Consider the following 22,285-nt stretch of genomic DNA (forward strand, 5'->3'; position numbering starts at 1 on the left):
CAATAGAGGAAAGGAAGAGACACCCGGAGGCTGCCAACAATTTGTCGTAAGCACATGCTCCAGGATTGAGTGGCCCTCTTGTGACAATAGTCTTGGTGGCACCAGTGCCACCCTTGCCCCCAACTTTATTAGATCAGCCCATGTTTGAAGTAGTCATGATGCTACTGTCGATCTTAGAAGCAACACGAGTGTCCCTTGGCAGTGCTACAGGAACCCATCCCAATGCAGCATTGACAACCAGCCTAGCGGGGGCAATGTGGACGGATGGAGTCACAAGTTCAATTCTGACAATAAGTATGGCTACTGCTGCTGCTGTGACTTCGAGCATTGGAGCTCTTTCGAGAAACAGAACAGGTTTTGGGGATTCTCTCTAGTAGTGTCGGGAGAGGATTCTGAATTTCTCAGTCATGCTGATCAGTGCAGTTCCCATGACAGTAGAAGGAACCTCAATAGTATCTACACGACTGGTGTGCTTGCTTGCGGCAATACCAGCACTATTCATTACAATAGGGCCCTAACCAATGTCAATGTTGTCAAGGACCTTGCAACTAGTGTCACTGCCTACCCATTTGGAGGCATGTGGATGCTATTTGTTACAGGTATCAAGTTAGTAGATAGTGCAAAAGGTCGAGATAGTGCAACTGGAGGAGTTGCAAAGAGAGAACTATGTGTTGCAGACACAGAACGCCGAGCTCCAGAGCTGGCAGTGCAGATGCAATAGAACAAGACCCAACTCTGCATGCTTCAAGAGCAGGTACAAAATGTAGAGTAGACTGTGGATTAGGTCTGCAACTTGCTTGAAGAGAGCCCCTTCATAGTACCTTTGTGGAGCTGCACCAATGTACACGAATGTCGGATGCACTGGCCCATTTTCTTTCGACTATTTTGGGGTCAGTGTAGTCAATATGGACCACATGTTTGATTTTTGGCCACTCTCCAAGACGAGATGAGATGTGAGTGGAATTCTCAGATTGTGTGCTAGCAACGTAATGTTATTTTGAAGACCTGCTAGAGCATCATCAGACAACCCTCAAATCCAGATGTAGGTGGAGGCACAGGTGGCCTCTAAGGTGTCGGTGCAGATATTTTTATGGAGGCAACTACGATGAGCCACACTTTGACCACCATCATCATCGGGTCATAGCAGGGCACCACAGAGGGTGGCCGGAGCATAGTGGATAAAGGTAAGACATTAGCGGACGAGTTTGCAGAGTCATGGGAATATCGCTGCAATTCCCTTGCATAATCAAGAGCTCACATGCTCAGAGGGCGAATAGCCAGGTCAATCTGCTCAAGGAGAAGATGCCATGGTTGTGTTTCTACATTGAGTGCACCGCACACTCTTTTGTACTCACCTTACCACCTCAACCCCCTTGGTGGAAGGAAGTCAATCGATTTTTGGAGGTACACTATGTGGATCGGCACAGACCCTTTCTCGCACTTCTAGATGCCCCCTCTCTCTCACCACAAGAATTCAAGCACCCTGCATCACTTCAAGAGCAACAAGATATCAAATTACCACTAGAGGTGATAATTCAAGAGAAACTATTGGGCAAACAATGGTTTGTTGATCTAGCATGGGTGGATCCCAATGTAGAGGAACCAGATGAAGTGGAGGAGATGTGCAGGCAAGAACAACACTAGCAGAGATGTGATCAACGAGTAGGTAAACTTGGTGCTGATGATGTAGAATTGAGAGATACCAGTGATGCTTCTTTGAGTCATCCGACAAATCTATCGCTAAGAAGAAGAAGAAGAAGTGCAAAAGGTTGGGCTTACAAGCGAAGATAGTACAATCACCAATTTATTGTCTGCGGTGGGGAATCGAGATCAAAGAATGCCAATCCTGATGCAATCACTTTCTTATTTGCCTAATTATAAAACGAATGTAATTTCTTATTTGATGCTAGATCAAGCTATGGTCCATGGATAAATTGAATTTCTACTTGCACAGGTTCTCTACCTTGGCATACCTGAAATGATTGCAACCATAACTTGCACTGGACTAATCTGCCTTCTCAATCAGGCTGAAGGAGTCAGTGTGGATCCGCACATGTGGATCCGCACAATCCATCATGAGTGCCATATGGTGTTAAGGCATTAACAGTCCATGGGGTTATCACAGGGTTAGTGTAGACTCCTAGAGGCGCAAGTACGCGCAACCCTTCGATTAGTGGTTGCAACCGCATGTTGTATACCCATGAGACCAAGTCTCTCTTGATCATTCTATGCAGACTCAAATATTTAGATTGCACAATATGTTGTTTCATCTTTCATATCATTGAGTGCGATCTGCGTGTGCGTGAGTATGTACATAGTATATCTTTCCATTGTGCCTGCAGCTGTGGGCATTACAATCCTATCCTAAACCATAGGTGGAAGATGTCTGACAATCTTTTTAAATGGAGCAACAGATTTGGGTTATTGTGGGATAAAAGGATCCTTGAAAAAATTTCCACTCTTTTATGGCTAATTATGCATGAAGGCGTTTGGACAAATTGCAAAAGTTTTAGGATCGGAAAGGGAGATGGAACTTGCAGGAGAAGCCTTATCAAACATGAGGATGTTTTTCATCTTTTCATTTCCTACCCTAATGCAAGAAGGGTCTGGAAATTTGTTCATATGCAAGCAACTAGGGAAGCCTATTAATTGGAAGGTCTTTTGGGGGACGCTCTAAAGACTCCTTCTACCACTTGGACATGGATTAGAGCACATCATTTCAATACCCAAAAATGCTTACCAAGTTTAACAATGAGCTCATTGCTACTGCAGATCTACGTTTTTCTCATTGGTTTTATTGTCATGCTTTCTAACTACTTTTCCTCTTGCCTCATGCTAAGCTCTTACTTAATTAGGATGATACACAACTATATTGAAGAGATCTACCAACTCAACTCTGAAGTTTGCGAACACCATGAGCTTTTTTCTCAATGTGAAGTCACTCAGGATCTACAACAATAAGTGTTGCCTCCTCTTTTCCCTGTCAAAGGGGAACATGTGGAGTGGACTCACAACAAGACAAAGCACCCACAGATGCGCACATAGACACGTTTACTGAACTTAAAAAAAAACTTACAGGCACATCTATTTTCTATTTCCGCATCTAGAGACCCGCATCAATAGCGCGTCTATATAGTAGATAGATGAACGTATAGACGCGCATCTAGATGCGTAAATAGACGCTCTACTAAAAAATTTAAAAGACAGACAGACGCATTGTTAAATGCGTGTATAGATGCATTTATAAACGGTCTTATAGATGCGTTTATAGATGCACAAATAGATGCTTCTAGAACAGACAGACGCATATATAGACACGTTTATAGACGCACTGATAGACATGCTACATAATATATTTTTTTAATTTACAGAATGCTGTGTATGTTGTGTATGCTATATAGTTACAAGAATCCCATTTCCACATTGTGTAATTCAATTCTTATAGCCAACCGCATTTTAATTACAATTCCAAATAAAACATTACAACTCCGAAACACAATAAAATTGAAAGCTCAAAAAGTGCTTGTATGTACATATAGCACGAAACTAAGCCATGTCATGTGGCTTCAAGTACAAAAAATAAGAGGAGTGTATACAAGAGGCATGAAGCCAAGCCAGTGGCTTTAAGTACAAAAAAGAGTAGCTAGCACTACTTCTATGACTAATCTATGTTCTCCACGTCCTCGCTCCCTTCCACGCTCCCTTCTGTGCTCCCTTCTGTGCTCCCTTCTCCACCTCCTTCCTCGTCTTCTTCCTCCGAGTCGTCTTCTTGTGCAGGGACCTGTAAATAAGGGACAACATATATCAATGTATGAAAAATCAAATCTTTACTTATAATATTGACATTATTTAATTACTTTCAAATACCTCGGGGGCCGCTCCAGTAGCCTGGATATAGTGCTCCTTAGTTTCAAATACCTCGGGGGCCGCTCCAGTAGCCTGGATATAGTGCTCCTTAGTAATCAACCCATCATGATAGAAGTGCTTCCATGTATCTCCTCTGCGATGGTGGCGGTGGTAGGCTATCTCGACAGGAGTAGGGTATCTGCCCATGATATCAAGCTACAAGACGACACAATTTGCAGAGGGGTTAGTACAAAGAAACCACCTCCTAATAAACTACATAAGTAATATAATTTGAGATCGATACTTACAAATTGGGCCTCCCATGATTCAACACCCCCTGCTCTAAAATGCACGCTTCCATATGGCTCCATCTGGATCCTTCATGCCTCCATGTGCTGCAGACTAGGGTCCTCCCTCGCTGACATCATTGCTTTCTTCCATTCACGCTTGTGAGTGGTGTGGGGCGAGCCCCTTGGTGGTTGACCTCCCTCGAGCCTGGCAAGCTCCGCTAGTGCCTACCTCTTAAGCAAAGATCTTTTATTGCCAAGTGTCATAACAATCTTTGACTTGGCCCATTTATATGTGAACTGACGATTGGGGGGGTTAGGATACCTGGAGCGAACAGTAGTGAGGGTCTCATCAGCCAACCTCTTTGGTTGGCCTTTGTAGTGGATAAAGCAATCTCTATAATTGTTAGCAATTAGAGAGCGCATGAAGGCCATGATGTCCTTCCCCTATGCATCCATCAAGATGCCTCCTATCTGAGTGATGTCATAGAAGATCGTACCATCACCCGGAGGCATGTCTAAATCATCTGAATCATCATCGTCCCCACCACCCCTCCCAAAGCATTGTGCCATGCATCGCCCACCGCTCTCCCTACTACTACGCCTGCTATCGTGTCGTGTTGAGCTAGTACGCTAGTCACTCATAGCTGGAGACTGCACAGGACTACGTGGACCACTCGTAGCTGGAGAACCGAGTCTCGACTGCACAGGAGTACGCCGACAGCTCTACGAGATAGAAGGACCTCCTGACGGCATGGGGGAAGGGGCATAAGACGGCATGGCAGAAGGGGCATAAGACGGCATGGGGGAAGGGGCATAAGATGGAATGGGAGAAGGGCCTTGGCTGTGTAGTCAGCTGGGCTATGCTGACTCCACTGGGGTAATCTCAGCTGGTGTGGGGTGGTTTGGAGTCTGTAGTGCTGACTCCTGGGGGGTGTTTAGAGTACTCGTCATATACCCGTATAACTCTGCATGAATAGGAGGGTGCCCTAAAAGGTTATATAAGTCCCTAAAATAAGACTCCTAGAGATTAGGTGAGCCCGAAGAGCTTCCTGGCCACATGATGAACTGGAAAAAAGAAAAAAAGACAATTACTGATGAGCTGAGAAGAAAGGGGAAGGGAAGAAAAGATTACTATTGGAAAAGATTACTATCGGAGCATGTCTATAGACGTGTTTGAGAAGCGCATCTATTTTCGCATATAATAGTGCATCTATAGATGCGGTTGTCTGTGTCTGCAAATAGGCTAGATGCGCATCTAGATGCACCTGTAGATGCGGTTTTAGATGCACTCCAACAAACAAACTTTTCTAAAAAGTAGAAAAGGACATGCGCTCGACACAAAAACGTAACACTCATACCAAAATCATGTGTTTCTTGGATACGACAAAGGACAAATCCAAAGAGAGCAACTTACAAAAAAGATTAACTGTAAAAAGACTTACCTTGGATAGAGGTATGGAAGCTTCTTCTCCTTTTTCAAAGTTGCTTCTCTTCCTTGTTCACCCTCTTCTCCTTTAAGCTTGGAAGAAAGTGTGGGTGCCTTCCTCTTAAGTGTAAGCTTGGAAGTAAGTGTGGGTGCCTTCCTCTTAAGCAGCATTGAAACTGTGGATCTGCTAATAGCAAAGCAAGCAAGCCGCGCGAAGTATAAGTAATGTGAAGAAAAGCAAAGCGAGCGTGCTAAAAGCAGATTTAAAAATCACGTCTATAAGCGTGTCTAATAGCACATATATACGCGTGTCTAAATATGTGTGTAATTACGCATCTAGATACATAGAGCAGACACGATTTTTAGACATGCTTGTAGACACGCACCACAGAACAGATAGACGTGGTTTTAAATGCACCACATAGTTTAAATTTAAATATTTGAAGAAAAACAAATTTTTTTGGGTTGTTTGTTTGTAGGATGTCTTCATCTTCAACAAGTAGCTCCAATGAGGATGAATCCCTCCGTATCCACCATCGTGAAATGTGGTTGGAGCAAAAAATCAAATGTATGTGTGATCGATGTCGAGGCAACATGTATCGTGCATGTAGGATTACACTCAATCACATCTCAAAGTATGGAGAATGGGATGTGACCATAAACATGGTAAGTGTTAAAGAGTTAATGTTGATTAAGATACCTATGGGTGTTCATATGTTTGAGTTATGATCCCGTTTTAATTTGATACAGGATGTAGTGCCACACCCGCATATGTGGCCCTATGCTTGCCGTGAGGAGGCAAAGCATCGGCGATATGAGGTGGGATCTTCCGGAGAGACCGTTACAGATGCATGGAGTGATGGTGATAGTAGCCCTCCTCCATTACCTCATGAAGCCATGGAGGAGGAGGTGTTTAATGATATGGTGCGGGATTTATATGTCCATCAAGTGAGGGATGATAGCATGGAGCAGGATGATCTTTTTACTCAAGCATCGACTCCAGTGTTTGAGGGGTGCACATTCTCTGTTCTACATGCCTCCCTTGAGTTACTAACTTGCAAACCATTTATGGATGGAGCAATGTAAGTTTGAATGCATTACTCAAGTAAGCTTTAAAGTCTATTTTGGAAACATGGTGAATTATGCTAGTGGGTCAATTACTACTCGAATGCTTTTTCTCATTTATGGTCTTCACGTGCAGGCTATTGTGTAAAATGCTTCTAAGGGAGAATAAATTACTGACCTCAAGAGATATGGCAAGGCAACATGTGACCTCTCTTGGAGGAATAGATTACAAGTGCATCCATGCATGCGTCAACGATTGCATTTTGTTTCGTGGACTACATAAGGATGCAAGAGAGTGCCCTACTTATGGAGAGGCAAGATATAGAGCAGATCTCAAAACTTTGGACGTGCCTCATAAGGTTCTGCGACATTTTCCCATAATCCCTCGCATCCAACATATGTTCAAGTGCAAATCCATTGCAGAGCTCATGTCATGGCATTCCTCCCATCGATCAACCGATGGCAAGTGGAGAACTCTTGCAAACTCTCCTGCATGGAAGCATATTGAAGACACATGGCCAAGCTTCAAGGAAGAACCTAGGAGCTTGAGACTTGGAATGGGTATGGATGGTGTGAACCCATTTGGTCTCAAAAGCACCTCTTACAGTGTATGGCCAGTGATCTTGGTGAATTCTAATCTTCCACCCTCTATGGCTATTAAGAAAGGACATGTTATGCTGTCCCTTCTAATTCCAGGGAAACATAAAGTCAAAAATCTTGATGTTTATTTGGAGCCTTTGATTGACGAGCTAGAGATACTTTGGAGAGGTATCGAGGTGCATGATGTGAGCAGGCCTCCGCAGGCCTCCCTCATCATGAGACTTCAATTGTAGAGAGCAGTCTTGATGTGGATGATGCATGACTTCCCAAGCTATGGCGAGTGTTCAGGTAAGCATTGCACTTCTAATTATGAATAGGCAAAGGATGTAGCACCCTAAACCCACCTTCAACTCTTAATTGCGTCTATTATTTAGGTCTCACTACATCGGGTTACCATGCATGTCCTGTTTGTGGTCCTTCGCTAGTTGCCTCATGGGCAGATGCATTGAATAAGGTCATCTATGAGAATCACCATTGAATAGGTCTCACTACATCGGGTTACCATGCATGTCCTATTTGTGGTCCTTCGCTAGTTGCCTCATGGGCAGACACATTGAATAAATTCATCTATGAGAATCACCATCGATTTCTCCTACCTGATCATCCTACATATGTTGCCCCTTGGAATGAAGTCCTCCTACAATCACTCACCACAGGAGATTGGATGAGAATTTGGGACGGTTCCACGACTCCTCCACCACTTGGCATGAGCCAGTAAGGGTTTGTAACTATTGTGTGCTATATTGGCTGGAAATAAAGATTGCCCGCTAACACTTTATTTTGTTTAGATACTCCATCTTTTATCGTTTACGATATTGGTCCCACCTCAAGATCGATTACCTGCTTGATCCCATGCATATCTTCAAGAATGTGGCATCTACTATTTTGGAGCATTTGAATGGGACACGAGATTTCGTAGGCATAAGGGAGAATCTACGTACCACAGGGAGGATGCATGAAGCTTGGCCACAAGAGAGACCAAATGGGCGTGTTTTTTTACCTCATGCACCGTGGAGGTTACCAAAGCTAGAGATGGCGGCGGTGAAGCGTGCTATTACTACAATTTGTACTCCCATTGGATGCATGAGGTGTTTGAAGGGAGCCTTTACAAAGAGCAAGAAAAGAGGTGTAGAGCAATTATATGGCTTACTATTTTATGTGCATAATATATTTTTCCTTTCAAATTTGTGAGTGAATAATTATAAGCAACTAATCAACCACCTCCTCATGGGTTTAGTTCATACTACCAACTAGCATTTCACGTAGTGCATCGAAGGACATGACAGATTGTATTTACAAGATGGGCGAGCTTGTGAGGTACTTTACATGATACAAAATATGATGCGTATCAGTGCTCCATGCAAGGTATTCATATTGCCAATATGGTGTATCTTTTCATTTCTAGGTATATGAGCTCAAAGGAAATAGATCCCACCATGCTTGAGAATGCTCGAGTTATGTCAGTGGAGGTGGTTTGTTTGGGAGGAGACATTTCCACGTTCTATTCTCACAAGCCAACTACATCTTATAGTGCATTTGGTGGATGAGATTGCTATATGCGGTACTATACTGTGCTACCTTCGGGTCTTGCATTTTGTCTCACAAAGCCCTTCAATGTCTTCATGAAGCACTCGAGGTTTATGGCCTTATGTGGTTAGCTAGGACTTCTCTCTCTTTTTGTTTTAAAAATATCACAAACAGCTCTCTCGCATTGATCTAGATTCACAACCACCGCACTGACATTGGCTTAGTGTGACCATTGCATTGGCTCTTGGAGGTGGCTTCAACTACTCTAATTAAACCCAAAAAAATGTATTTACATCAATTGGCTTGAGACTCGCATTGGAGTCACAACAACACAAAGCAACTATAGATGTGCTTGATAGACACGCAAAATAGTGGACGTGTCTATAGGCGTTGCTTGAATAGAGAAATTACGGGCGCATCTAATAGCGCATCTAATAGCTCGTCTATTTGCACATCTACACTGAGAAAATACGAGCTCGTCTAACATTGCGTTTATTAGCGTGTCTATTTGCACGTGTATTAGCGCATCTATTATTGTGTTTAGACTGGAAATTAGACGCGTATTTAGACGCAAAACAGAGAAAGTGAGATTTTGGTGTACATCATTGCTTTCCAAACATTGCCCATGATTACTAAAGCACATAATTTAAACGAAAACATCAATGCTTTTTTGCAAGCCCACATATACAAGAATTAAGTGAGGTGAGAAGAATGAGACAATATGTAAAATAGTTTTGCCAATATCAATGATGGGCTACGGTTCAATCTCATCCTCAATGAGATCAACCCTTGCCAAACTATCTACTTCAAAATCCAAACGAGTGTTTAGATCTACAAATACATTCAACCCACTACTACTTTTGCTACTCACGTGCTCATCGAAATTAGCATCACCAATGGTAGGCTCGTCCTCACGGGTAATGGCCTCAATATCTGTATCTCCTATCTCATGATCATCCTCCTCTCTCGTATCACGGTCATCATCACGTCCATGGCCATGATCATCCTCCATACGCTCCATATTAGTAAATGTACTATACATCACTTTGGAACGTGGCATTATAGGTATGACATGCCACCATCTATTATTATCCACCATTGGTTGATAGACAACCTAATTCAAACACAAATACAATCATGTTATTTTCCTTGCATCAAATATTTAAAAGCGAGTATTTTTATATGTGTGCACAATACCTGTTCACATTGTTATGGTAGTACTAGTGTGTCCTTCCTACTTTGCCAAAACTTTATGAAGTCAATAGTTACAAAGCCACTTGCATGGCGTTTGATTGTTGCATTAGGCCTCTTTCCACCACGTCCTTAAACCACTTTACATCCAAAACATACACAAAGAAGCATCAAAAGTCAAGCTTAATAATATCTTAGATTATGCCACAATAATCATCCATGGCTCCATTGGCTCCCTCAAAGCTAGCAATGACGCCGCAATCTTGTGTGTTTCTCTTATCATCAATCCGATGTGTTCGAAAATGCTTGCCCTAACTTATGCATAACATTCTATATACTGACCTTGCTCATGCATCCCCTAGCATACTCCCATTCTTCCATTGTGACATGCATCCCCTCGTCTGTCTCTGGTTTCTCCATTTCATCAAGTAGCCAATCCACATGAATATCCTTTGGAAGTGCCCTTAGATAGTGAGGGTATGGCACATGAGATCCATGGTGTGTACGAAAGACAGCCCTCTCTTCTTGTCTTCTTGCCTTTGCATTCTCGTATCTTGTCACCCATCTTTTTGTCACATCATTATTAAGCACGCAATAGAGGTTGATACTATTATGCAACTCCATTTACTTTGTTGCGTCCTTTCCCTTGAGGCATAATAGAGGTCATCCTTAGGTCTTCATCATCTCTCCATAGTCGTGTCTATTACTTTGTTGTGTCCTTTCCCTTGAGGCATAATAGAGGTCATCCTTAGGTCTTCATCATCTCTCCATTGTCGTGGGAGAGAGCTATCCACATCAACAAGAAACTTAGAAAGATATACAAGTGACTCTTGTACCAATCAACCCTCAGAGTAACTTGGTCAGCCATATTTGAACTATATTTGTTAATATGCATTGTGTTTGTCAAGGAGAAAAGGTTAGACAAGGGCATCTTTAAGAAGCAATGTTTTTGCTTAAGTATCCATGTTTGACTTGGCATAACAGTAATGTGATGTGATGTTTTTCAAATAAATTCTTTAAGTCGTAACATGTAATGCTTTGGTCCTTAGATGCGAGTTTGAAAAGAGTCACAACATAATTATGCTTCGAAATTCTTAAAATCACATTAAATAGTTTAGTTGGTGACTTGAACCCACATTGTCATTGAGATCGACATCTAATGTTGAAAGGGCTTCATTTTGCACTTTGGCACATTATAAATAGCTGAGCATTTTGATGTGTGCACATGTTTTAAGTTACTTAAACCTCTATAACTAAGTGTTCATTATTGAGATGCACTCATAATCAAGATGCAATGTATGAAATGACTTAAATAGAGAGTACACCAACATACATATTGCAATACCTTTGTAATAGAATATTTGCTTACGTACTTTGAGTATACATGACGTGTGTTTATGTATGCACTATAAGCATTGAGCCATATGTTTGTTGATAGCAAGTTAAATACATAAGCATATGAGTCCCTTAGTGAGAACTTTGCATTCTTGCCACATAGGTTATATAGAGTTCAAAGACGGATGTAGACATAATTGAGAGCATTGTTTGTATGTTTGTTACTTCGGTCTTGAAGAGTGGGGGTCACAACTATACATGGCAATAGGAGAACCCATGAGTAGTAAGACCTTGAGAGGTAGGTACTCTCCTTTGCACTTGCATTTGATAGTGCTAGAGGGCTGAGAAGTAGCTTCTCAAGAGAAGCTCCTTGCTTTTAAGGTTTGTTCACGTGATAAGGTTTGTTTCCAAACCAGCCTGTCTATTTCAAGGTTGACCAAAAATTGGTTTTTCTGTTGGCCCCCACTCCAAAGTAGGGGCTAGTGCAGCAACCAAGATTTTTATTGTGTGTGAACTCAAAGTTAATTTTGGCTCTCATGAACCAGTTGCTTGTGTTAATAGGCTCTAAGAGATCTAGAAGTGCTGGGTTTTTTGATGGTGCTTCAAAGAGTTGAGAAGTAGGTTCTCAAGAGGCGCTCGTCCTCTTTTCTCACTGAGGTAGAAGAGTCTGGGTTTTTGGAATTGCTTACCTCCAGTTTCCACACAAGAGTGAAAGCCCCATTTGAATGGTGAAAGGGACATCTCCTACGCTCCTAGGATTGGGCATTCAAGTGGCAAATGGAGTGAACGATGGCCATTTGGATCTAACAAAAATGCTTGGATCCAAATGGCCTCCTGGGTGCCACTTCCCTTGAAGGGAGAGCTTGAGCCTCGGGGAGCCCATCAAGCCAATCCCCTCTCTCTTATCCCCCAATGCATAGCCTTTGCAGTGGTCTGCACTGCTCCTTCCTAACTCTGCCCATGCCTCTACACTCCTCCTCCCTGATGCTACAGCCGCAGTGCAACACCCCAATACCTGGGCGTGGAAACTGACTATGGGGTGGCGACTGGGAATCCCCACATCCACCAGTATAGGAGGGGAAATCTTCCAGCGCGGGGAATGACGCCTTTGCCCTGCGTGGAAAGAGGCTGTTATGTTTTGCTTTGGTTGTCTTGTGATGTTAAAATGCGAAATCTAGAAGGAAATTTGTGAGGATGGGCTACGATGTGTGAGAGTGGCAAGGGACTAATCATTATCATAATCATGGTTGTGAGATTTGAGCGAGAGGGGAGGAATGAGGATATGCAAGGTTTATTAGATATGCTGAACGGAGCGAAGGCCTGAAAAGGGAGACATGAAGACCGTGAAAAGTGATAGAAGGCATTAAAGGGGAAATTAAGAAAGAGGGGGGCAGTAATCAGGGGGATGAAAGGTTTCACTCACCACCTTTGTCGTCCCCCCCCGATGGATGTCCTTCCACATATCCATGTGCTCATCACTTCCCTCTTTGCTTCGTCTCCTTCCTGCACTCTACTCTTCTCATCCCTTCTTCTCCCTTCGCCTCGTTTCATCCTCCTCCTCACTTCACACCTCTCCTCTCTCCAGTCCAATCTACGTAACCATCACTTTCGCTCGCCCTCGGTAAGTGCTCCATCCCCTTGCACTTTTCATGCCTGCATTTTGTTAACGTTCCTGTCCCGGTGACCGATTTTGACTCAAGCTCCTTTCAAAGCTAGCGGTGTGATCAATTCGAGATGTTGCACCCATAGCCATCGCGCCGTAATTCGATCGCTTCGTGATTACGCTGGAGATTTTATGATGTGTTTGGGATGCGGTTTGCACGAGCTTACCGCACAGGCCCCCTTATTTGTAGTCCTAGTAGTAGCTAGCGCGGAAAGGCATCAGAGTTCGGTCCTCTCCTTCGCTACTGATAATAAGTGCTACCCGTGAGTATATACGTTGAGACTATGTTCCTGCCCTAGGAGAGAGATATGGGAGATGCGTTCGTAGGAAGCATGTGCTGATGGAGATGGCGTTTCCGTTCGTAGGGACGTGTGCAAGAGCTCGGGTGAAACGCCGGAGTTGGACAGGTTGTTGCGCTTGATAGAAAGTGTCACCACTATGCATGATGCTGGGGACGGGCCGCGAAAGATGGCAGCATTATGGACAAACAAAAAGGTGAGGAAGAGAGAGCGCGCTTTGGAAATTGTAGGAAAATATTCTGTTCAAATCGAAGAGAGAGAGACAAAGGAGAATGCGGGGAGGCTGTGATGGTGAAGGTGGCCAAGTTCTGGATGAAGGAGAATGCGGGGAGGCTGTGATGGTGAAGGTGGCCAAGTTCTGGATGAAGGGGGTGGAGGACGTTCGGCTGAACAGGCATGTAAAGTTTTAGCCGAACAGATACACCAGGCTTTGAGAAGGAGGGAGCGAGTGCAGGTACGAAGAAGGACGCTTCGAGCAATCGATTAAGGCCTAGCAGGTCCGGCGAATCCTCCGCCGGTTCTTCGTGCAAAATGAGCCGTTCAAAGGCTGCCGAAAGTCTGCCGTTTTCAATCCGATGAATGAGAGGAATGGGGGAGTCGGGACAATGATCAGAGTCAGAGGATTGATCAGAACGGCAGAATTTCATGGCCTCTCCATCTTCTGCTTCTGATCGACTCTACCGTTCAGCCGTTCTCCGGCAAAATTGACAACAACGGAATGAGGCTAGCCACGGCCTGATGTTCGTCCGGAGGTAACTTCGGTTCACAGCATTTCTCTTCGGGAGCTTTCCGTTTGAACGTGAGCTCCTTCCGACGAAACAAGAATGGCGTTGGATATGCTAGGGCATGGCATTCACTCCATTGATGGCAAGGCAATTTCCGGGCAAGCTTCCGTTGATGCGATGGACGAAGAACGCGACGCTGGAGCCGGAGAAATGTCCTACGGATCATATACCGTTGTCTTGCTTCCAGCTACCGGTAGAAGCAAGACAACGGGATAAAGATCGTTGGACGTTTCTCCGGCTCCAAACTTCGGCTTCTTGTTGTCTTGCTCTACAGGCTATGAAAAACAAGGAAAGCCGTTGCCTTCGTCTTCCTCCGTCCATGGATTGCTCTTGCAAGCCGCAGCAGCGCCTGCTGCTGGTGTTGTCGTCTGCGCGCCGTAGCAACGTGCATCCTCTGATCTATCCCCATGTAGAGACAAATCTTCCAGCCGGCCCAGCTATGGCGATTGCAATCTCAGTTCTGGCTCGCCTGCACTGCCGCCCGACTGTTCCAGCAACAACAGAATCATAGATGCCTTCTGTGCACCACCACGTTCTCTCCATTCTCCTTCACTTCTGCAAGCTCCTTCCCCTCCCTGTTCATTTTTAGCTCCTCCGGCCATCCTCCTCACACCATCCCGCAGCTCTCTTCACTGCTGACGAGATTCTTGGCTAATGCCCTCTCACTCCTAGGAAGTGCATTCCCGTCAGGCGAATCGGCATGATTACAATTCGAGCTTTCTGCCTGGAAAGTTCGCCCTCCCAATGCCTGATTGAGACTGACAGTTTTGCCTCATCCCTACGCTGCAACAGCTTTCCGGAAGACTGTAGCTTGTCCCGGACGACCTGATATGCATAATTCAGAGGCCTGTCTTTGTTTGCAGCGAACCCTTACGGTCTTACGGTCTCTTACCTCATGTTAGCTGAAATCCAATCGTCAAATATACATCATGTCCTGACCAGCTTATGAACAGTCACATCCTGTGACGTCTCAGACTGTTCCGTTGATTTTTCTTTCATAGAACTTGATAGAAGGATGTTTATTCTGCCTGCAGCCTGAATGGCAGTTTTGCGTCCGCGGACCCCTGCCATCTAGGTCGAATATTGTTGGCAACGAGTGAACGAGCAAAGAGCGCTGTTTAGTAAACAATCTACCGGATACTCCCGACACACAGGTACAGCATGGGTAATGGCGCATCCTGGTATCAAATTCAAGGCAGAATACCCTTATAGCCGGCGGTTCCTACACTGTAGAGAGTGCGTGACTGTGCTAGGGTTGCGTTTTGAGTAGCGAACGTTACTACTATATTGACAAAAAGCGACTAAATCGCTAAGCTCCGGAATAAGACTTACGGCCAAACTCGGGGTTGCCCGCTCTCTGCAATCTAAGGTTTTTCTTTAGCGTAGAAGGTTGTGAGCAAATCAAGTTAGTTTTGCTAGCAATACCTATCCTTACTTCAGTCCTAGTTGCAGCTGCAGATGGAGATAGCCGACGGTAGAACACCTTGAATAGCTGCTCTCATGGACGATTACAGAGTTGGCCCGAACGGAAGGCGACATCTTCGGGCTCCGACGACAACTCCGGCAGCAAGATCTCCTTACGTCTCAGCTTCCACAAGAGATCCGTCGACTCGGGAATGGTCTCAAGAACACAGCAGAACGGTAAGACATCCTGGAGGTGGAGTGAAGGAGGATGAGCTTGCGGCTCGTTGGGATTGGGTCGCTGAGCTTCCAAAGGGGTCGAAGCAAGGCATAATTTCAAAGAAATCCATCGGAGACGACGGAGTCAGACAGTCCAAGCCTGCACGTCGTACTATTGAGTTGGATAAATCACCAGTAATGCGGAGCGGTTTCGTTGGTAAGTACAGTGGCAATGCGGGAGCTAGGGCATGGAGAGAGAAGAATGGAACGAGAAGCGGGAGGCGAGGATACTTTGTGCTGGATGTGACGCAGCTAGACGGTAAAAGGAAAATTGTTTGGAAGGATCAAACACGCAAAGGAGCGATTCTGAGAGCGCTGTCTGACAGATCACAGCATGGACGACGCAGGGTGGCTCCTTTGCACCGTGCTTCGCGTGTTTCTTTCTTGAATTCTTCGGAGGGACCTCATCACTCTCCCAGAGAATTCTCTCTGTTGACCTTGGAAGAATATCTGCGGGAAAGGTCGCGCAAGAGGACTCAGGTCCAGCTCTGGGACGCTGACAGATGTTCTTTCCGGTACTCAGCTCAAGGTAAATTGCGTCTTGTGAACAAGGATCGGCCGAAGATACAGAGTACCAGGTCGACCAGGAAGTCCCAGCCCACAGCGCACCCGAAACCGATTAGGAGACTCAAATACGAAGCCAGCACAAACGATCACCTTCTCTACAATTTTCAGGATGCTCATACCCTGGCTTCTTCTCCGACTCTTCTGTCTTCATTTCCATCTCGAGAGGTTAACGACGACGATGTTGATGCTTTGAGCATGCAAAGGCATGGATGTGGGCTTCCTTGGGACTGGTCTAGGGCTCAGAAGCAAAAAGGTAAAAAGATCATGGAGCTGGCGGGAAGGAGTTTCTCGTGCGGCTTTCCAGTCTCGAGGAGAAGGAACAGCAGAAAAGTTGTGCCGAGAAGCTCTAGGTCTGGACGTCTAAGACTTGAGCGTAGGGTTGCAAGGCAGAAGTCTGAGCCGTCGGCGTCTTTCAGTGATTCCGGCTCTGAAACTGCCCCGTTGCTGACAGATCGAGAGCTGGATCGACGTTACCAGCACGAAGATGTGGATCTATTAAGCGATGAACCTTCACGTGAACACCTTGGGGGAGGGGACTTCGAATGTAATGGGTTTATAAGGTTGAGTGATAGACAGAAAGGAGCCTCTTTCCCGATGGAGGATACCAATGACTATGGAGGCAAGCCGAGGAGATTGAACGATCGCTCAAATGGCAGACAGAGGCACCGCAGTCTGAGCCAGAAGTATCGGCCAAAGTCGTTTGAGGATATGGTAGGGCAAAGCATGGTGACACAGGCTCTGTCGAATGCGATAAGGAGAGGGAAGATTGCTCCAGTGTATCTCTTTCAAGGACCCCGAGGAACAGGGAAGACATCAGCCGCCAGGATCTTTGCAGCTGCGTTGAATTGCTCCTCGATGGAGGAGTTGAGGCCTTGCGGATTGTGCAAAGACTGTGGTCTGGCAGCAATAGGGAGAAATTTCGATGTGCGGGAGGTGGATGGTGCGGGGAACAGCGGCATCGACAGCATGAAAGCCCTTCTGAAGGTCGTGGGGATCCCTCCACAGGGTTGTCGCTACAAGGTCTTCATCATGGACGAGTGCCATATGCTGACCAAGGACGCCTGGAACGTCTGCTTGAAGATTTTGGAAGAACTTCCGAGCTTTGTCGTCTTCATCCTCATCACCACCGATCCTGAGCAACTGCCCCGCGCTCTCGTTTCGCGCTGTCAAAAATTCCCATTTCCGAAGATCAAAGACTCCGATATACTGGCGAGATTGCATAGGCTTGCACGTCTAGAGAAGGTGGACATCGAACGGGAGGCACTGGAGCTAATCACAGCGAGGTCCGATGGCTCCTTGCGGGATGCGGAGACGACGCTTGATCAGCTGAGCATTCTGGGGCAAAAAATTACTACGTCCATGGTTCGGGAATTGGTATGTCCCTCTTCTTTTCCTGCGTGTGATGACCTTTGGGTGACGATGATCTGAGGCACGAGGACGTTGTCAGCTACTGCTGCCCGATGATTCTTGGCATAACAACTACTATGCTTTTGGAAATTGTCTCTGAGTTCTGTCCAATGCTGCATGCTGATGAACGTGGTGAAAGAGCTTTTGCTGGGGCAAGAGAGACAGCCCCTTAACAGTGTCACCATGTGCTGCAGCTTTAAGGATACCAATCTGAATTTTCAAGGTCATGTACCACAGCTAAGAAAACGTTGGATTGCTATGTGCCTTCCAGGTGGGTCTCATTCCGGATGAAAAACTGGTAGAATTACTGCATGTGGCTCTGTCGGCTGACACTGTAAGCACGGTGAGGTGCATAAAGGAGCTCATGGAATCCGGAGTTGAGCCCTTGGCACTCATCTCCCAGCTTGCTGCCTTGATAACAGATCTCCTTGCAGGCAACATGTCTGCTAAAGATGCAAGCAACACTAGTGCCTTTTCAGGACGTTACTGTGAGTCTAATCTTATCTGATTCTGTTGTGCTGCAATTTAGCAACATTACTGCCTTTTCTGTACTTTACCGTAAGTCTAATCTCATCCGATTCATGTGTGTGTGTGTGTGTGTTTTTGTGAGATTTTTAAAAGACATAGCTTGCTTTTGTTAAAGAAACTCTCTTTATCTGCCACCCTCGATGATGTTCAGAACCACTCAGATTTGGCTTTTGTACTCTTGTTTCTTTGCTTATAGTGAGCAAAGACGAACTTGAAAAGTTACGACAAGCACTGAAGATCCTGTCCGAAGCTGAGAAGCAACTGCGTGCCTGCAATAATCGCACCACTTGGTTGACAGCAGCTCTTTTGCAGTTTTCTCCACTGGATTCCCACCTCCCCCCACCATCCTCCTTAGTAGGTACGAGTGTTACCCAGAGTCCTGTAGCTTTCCTTGATACAAGCGAAAAGGAGACGATAGAGTTGGATACTGGGGCGATTAAAGCACCCTGGGAACGGGAAGAGCAATGGGAGAGCTCGAAATTACAGCTTACAACCATGGAGGAAATGCAGTGTCAAACTGCTAGGAACACTGCAAGCATAGACCTGAGTTTCCTTGATAGCCAGATGAGCTCAGGTGATGCATCCTACATGCACGATAGGATGTACTCGTCCAACCAATCTCTCCACTTTCAGGCTGGAAGAGATATGAGAGCAGCTGGTGAAAATTTGCAAGGACCAATACTGGGTTACTCCGGTGATGTGAGTGAAATTGGCCGGAGAGACGTCTGTATGATGAGTCCTTGTACCATGGATGATATCTGGCGAAAAGTATTGGAAGGCAGTCATTCAAATGTCCTGAGGCAGTTACTATGTGGGCAGGGTAGATTGCTCTCGCTTTCCGTGTCAGAAGGTATGTCACCTCGAGCTTGCCTGGTCTGTTTAAACTTCATATCATTAGTAAATCAAGCAGGCGACTGTTTAAACTTCATATCATTACTGAATCAAGCAGGCAAACTGTTTGTCTTATAGAACTGTATTCGTGAGGACTAACGATTTTGTAATTTGTCCTGATCCTGGATGATGCAGCTTACGCAATTGCCCATTTGGAATTTCGACTATTGGAAGACAAATTGCGAGCAGAGAGAGCCAAAACAAGCCTGTCGAATGCATTCCAAGTCGCCCTCGGCTGCCCAGTTGAAGTCCAGCTTAGCCTTTTATCTTCTGATCAAGGAGAAGTTATTAACACTGATGCTGCTGTCGAAAAAACAGTGACTTCCAAGAGTAGGAAGCAATCGCAAAACTCAGAGAAGCGGAATCAATATGCTAGGTCAAACTGGGGAGGGAAACGCAGCGAGACATTCTCCAAGTCCTTCAAGCGAGCAACGTCCCGTGCATCCAGCTACCGGTTTGGGAGAAAATATGTCGACCACGATGGCCATCTGCAAGGGTCATCATCAGATGGTAGCTACAGGTGGAGCAACCCAGATCAAAGCTGTAGAAGCTCTCATACGCAGGAAAGAAGTTGTCCGCATACCTCTGCTAATGGTTACTCAATTGCGCGTGAGAGACGGGCAGATATAAGTGGCCATAATGTGCAAAGAGGTGGACATCTCGCAAATGCTGTTGCAATGGGAGTTGTGCAGGTATCTGACGGAAGTGTGGATGAATACAGCCAGGATCTGTTGTATGACAATCGTAATGCGTCTTTAAGAGTTGAGAGGGACTCTAATCACGATTCGAGCTTCTCCAAGTCTTTTGAAGAGCATGATCTCGATACTTATTATGAACAGAAGAATCGGTGAGTAGTTGTCAACTGTTTGTGTTTTGCAGTAAAGAGAGATAAGACTCGCGGACTTCGTTGCAGAATGTCAAGGTTTGGTTCGTTTTTTATCGTTGCAGGAGTCCTGCATTTCGAACTGGCTATGCGAGTCTGCTATGCTGGAATGGGTTTCGAGCAAAAACGGAAAAGGTGAGAGTATAGATGTCAAATTCTGTATATATCATCTGATCTTGCAAGAATTTTCGAAAACTTCACAATACGGCCATCTTGTTTCCTCTGACCATATAATAGACAGAAAGGTTTTCAATCTTAATATCCTCTTCAAATGGTCATTCTGAGATGTTGAATCCCGTTTTCTTTGTGCACAGGAAGTCCAGCAGAAGTCTAGGAGAAAGAAGGTCAAGTTTCTGTTGAACTTTGTGCCTTGTGCAAACGCAGATGTTCGTTAAACACTTGTGCGTAATGTGGTGTGATTTTGGGCTAATACAAGAAAATTCCTACGTAAAGCAATCATTTGTGAGACGGGTTAATTTCTTCGCATCGGCAAGTGATAAATAGTGTTGGGCGAACTTCGAAGCCAAAGAAGACAGGTCAGAGGCATGGTCGGATGAATCAGTGTTATTGGCGGCTCAACACAACCACCATTGGACGTGTGAGCAGGAGATAAGACTCTACCAAAACTCAGCCATAAAAATTCTGACTGGTCTTGTGTAATGCTCTCTGGTGGCTGCTCTCGATGCACGTCTGCATGCTTAGACGTCTTGCTGTTTTAGTTTTAAACCACTAAATATGACACATTTTTCGATTGAAAAGATCTTGTCAGCTAACGGATCCTCCAAGTCTTGCTCCAAGCGAGAATCCAGATCATCGTAGAGCATGGTTTGCAAGCGGACTTCTCGCTTCTAATGTCTATAAGCACAGCTGAAACTTACACCTGGGAGAACGGCCAGCTGACACACTCAAAGCCGGTGGTAGTTAAACCGAGTCAGTTTGTCAGTAAATGTTGGCATGTGATTCCAAAATGGTTTTCCTGTGTATTTATGTTCATATTCTTATTAAAAACCGAAATTCCTGTCTCTGATTTTAGGTCAAGACTCAAGAGTTTAAAACCATAGATCATATTCTAACTTTGCATGCTTTGTGGATTTGAAGATAGGAATCCATTGCTTGGCCATCTCTGCTTGATTACATTACATGTCTGGGAATGTGTTCTCTCTACCTAATACGAGACTTTGCATTTAATGTGAATCTTTCAAGGGAGCCTTCCATCATTCTTGTTGATACTATCTCCTCATTGGGCATTGTTGATATGTGGGTAGTGCTTCATAGTAAACTCATGAGAAGAGTTCCTTTGTAAAAGTGAATGTTCAAAATGTCCATGGGTGCAATTGGATTTGTGGGAGATTTAAATTGAAGTAAATGAATTTTAAAGAAAACAGTTGTTTGAAAAATCGATCTAGGTGCGATTTGAAGTAGTCATCAGTTCAATTAGTTTCTGGGTGGTAAACATAAATATCATATGATCTTTTCTAAATTTATTGTGAGGTATTTTCAAAATTTTTACATGCATTATTATACCTTGCAATAATAGCAAGGCAATGTGTAAATACCAAGCGGTAGCCTATTCTATATGTGTGTGTGTGTATGTGTGTTCATTGTTATACTATGGCTATATCTTTGAGGTTCTAGTGTTAATGAACCTTTGTTGGAGCTCAGAATGGCATAAGGATCTCCAGAGGATCTAAAAAAAATCTTTGCACTTTACGCAGATAAAGTCGGTAACATAGTTAGAATGGAATATTCTTCTTTAAATCATAGATAGAAACACTATTGCATAGTATTACTATGGGATAAATACCACGCAAAAGAAAGCCTAAATTTAAGAATATTCTTCGTATCAATTTTGAAAAATGTTGACATTATACTTTTTAAAAGATATAGCTACATGTTTCATTACAAAAGCTGCGGACTAAAAACAGGTTCTATATAAAGTAAATAAAATAATAGAAGATTGGATAAGGGAATGTGAAACATTTCAATTCGATCTTGCCATTTGGATATACCTATGGCTTTCAAATTTTATGAGATTAGGTTTATTTACCAAAAACATACAAAAATTTTAATTGGTTCTTACAATAAAAAATTTTCATACCTTTTTGTTAGAAACTTTCAATCCAACTAGCATTAGTTGAGTTTTCCTCCATGTTGACTTTTATCTTTATCAAGGACATCTCTACTTTTAAATGCAATGGAAACCAGACCAAAATCTTTCTGATTCATGCTTTTCCTCTCATTCTTTAGTCCTCTCATAGTGTTTTTAAACAAAAGCTTATCTCTATTCTCTGTGTATTCATTT

The 22,285-nt window shown here is 44.3% G+C and overlaps 1 protein-coding gene across 1 annotated transcript; it reads left to right on the forward strand.

Moving 5' to 3' along the window:
- The first annotated feature begins 16,855 nt into the window (after positions 1-16,855).
- On the forward strand, positions 16,856-20,856 carry LOC147884935 (protein STICHEL-like). Its single transcript, XM_087397592.1, has 6 exons — positions 16,856-17,648; positions 17,953-18,169; positions 18,406-19,059; positions 19,236-19,947; positions 20,049-20,118; positions 20,298-20,856. Exons 1-6 carry the CDS (start codon positions 16,869-16,871, stop codon positions 20,376-20,378), a joined length of 2,514 nt encoding a protein of 837 aa, XP_087253718.1. The 5' UTR covers positions 16,856-16,868; the 3' UTR covers positions 20,379-20,856.
- The last annotated feature ends 1,429 nt before the right edge of the window (positions 20,857-22,285 follow it).

This window comes from Dipteris shenzhenensis, chromosome 26 (genome assembly GCF_047967505.1).
Source record: "Dipteris shenzhenensis isolate YYH24624 ecotype China chromosome 26, Dip_SZ_1.0, whole genome shotgun sequence".
Lineage (NCBI taxonomy): Eukaryota > Viridiplantae > Streptophyta > Polypodiopsida > Gleicheniales > Dipteridaceae > Dipteris > Dipteris shenzhenensis.

Bases quoted from the DNA above. Each gene is read 5' to 3' on its own strand.
- LOC147884935 (XM_087397592.1), top strand. From the start codon at position 16,869: ATGGAGGATACCAATGACTATGGAGGCAAGCCGAGGAGATTGAACGAT. The intron at 19,948-20,048 runs GTGAGTAGTTGT...TTATCGTTGCAG, and splicing joins TATTATGAACAGAAGAATCG to GAGTCCTGCATTTCGAACTG. The intron at 20,119-20,297 runs GTGAGAGTATAG...CTTTGTGCACAG, and splicing joins TTCGAGCAAAAACGGAAAAG to GAAGTCCAGCAGAAGTCTAG.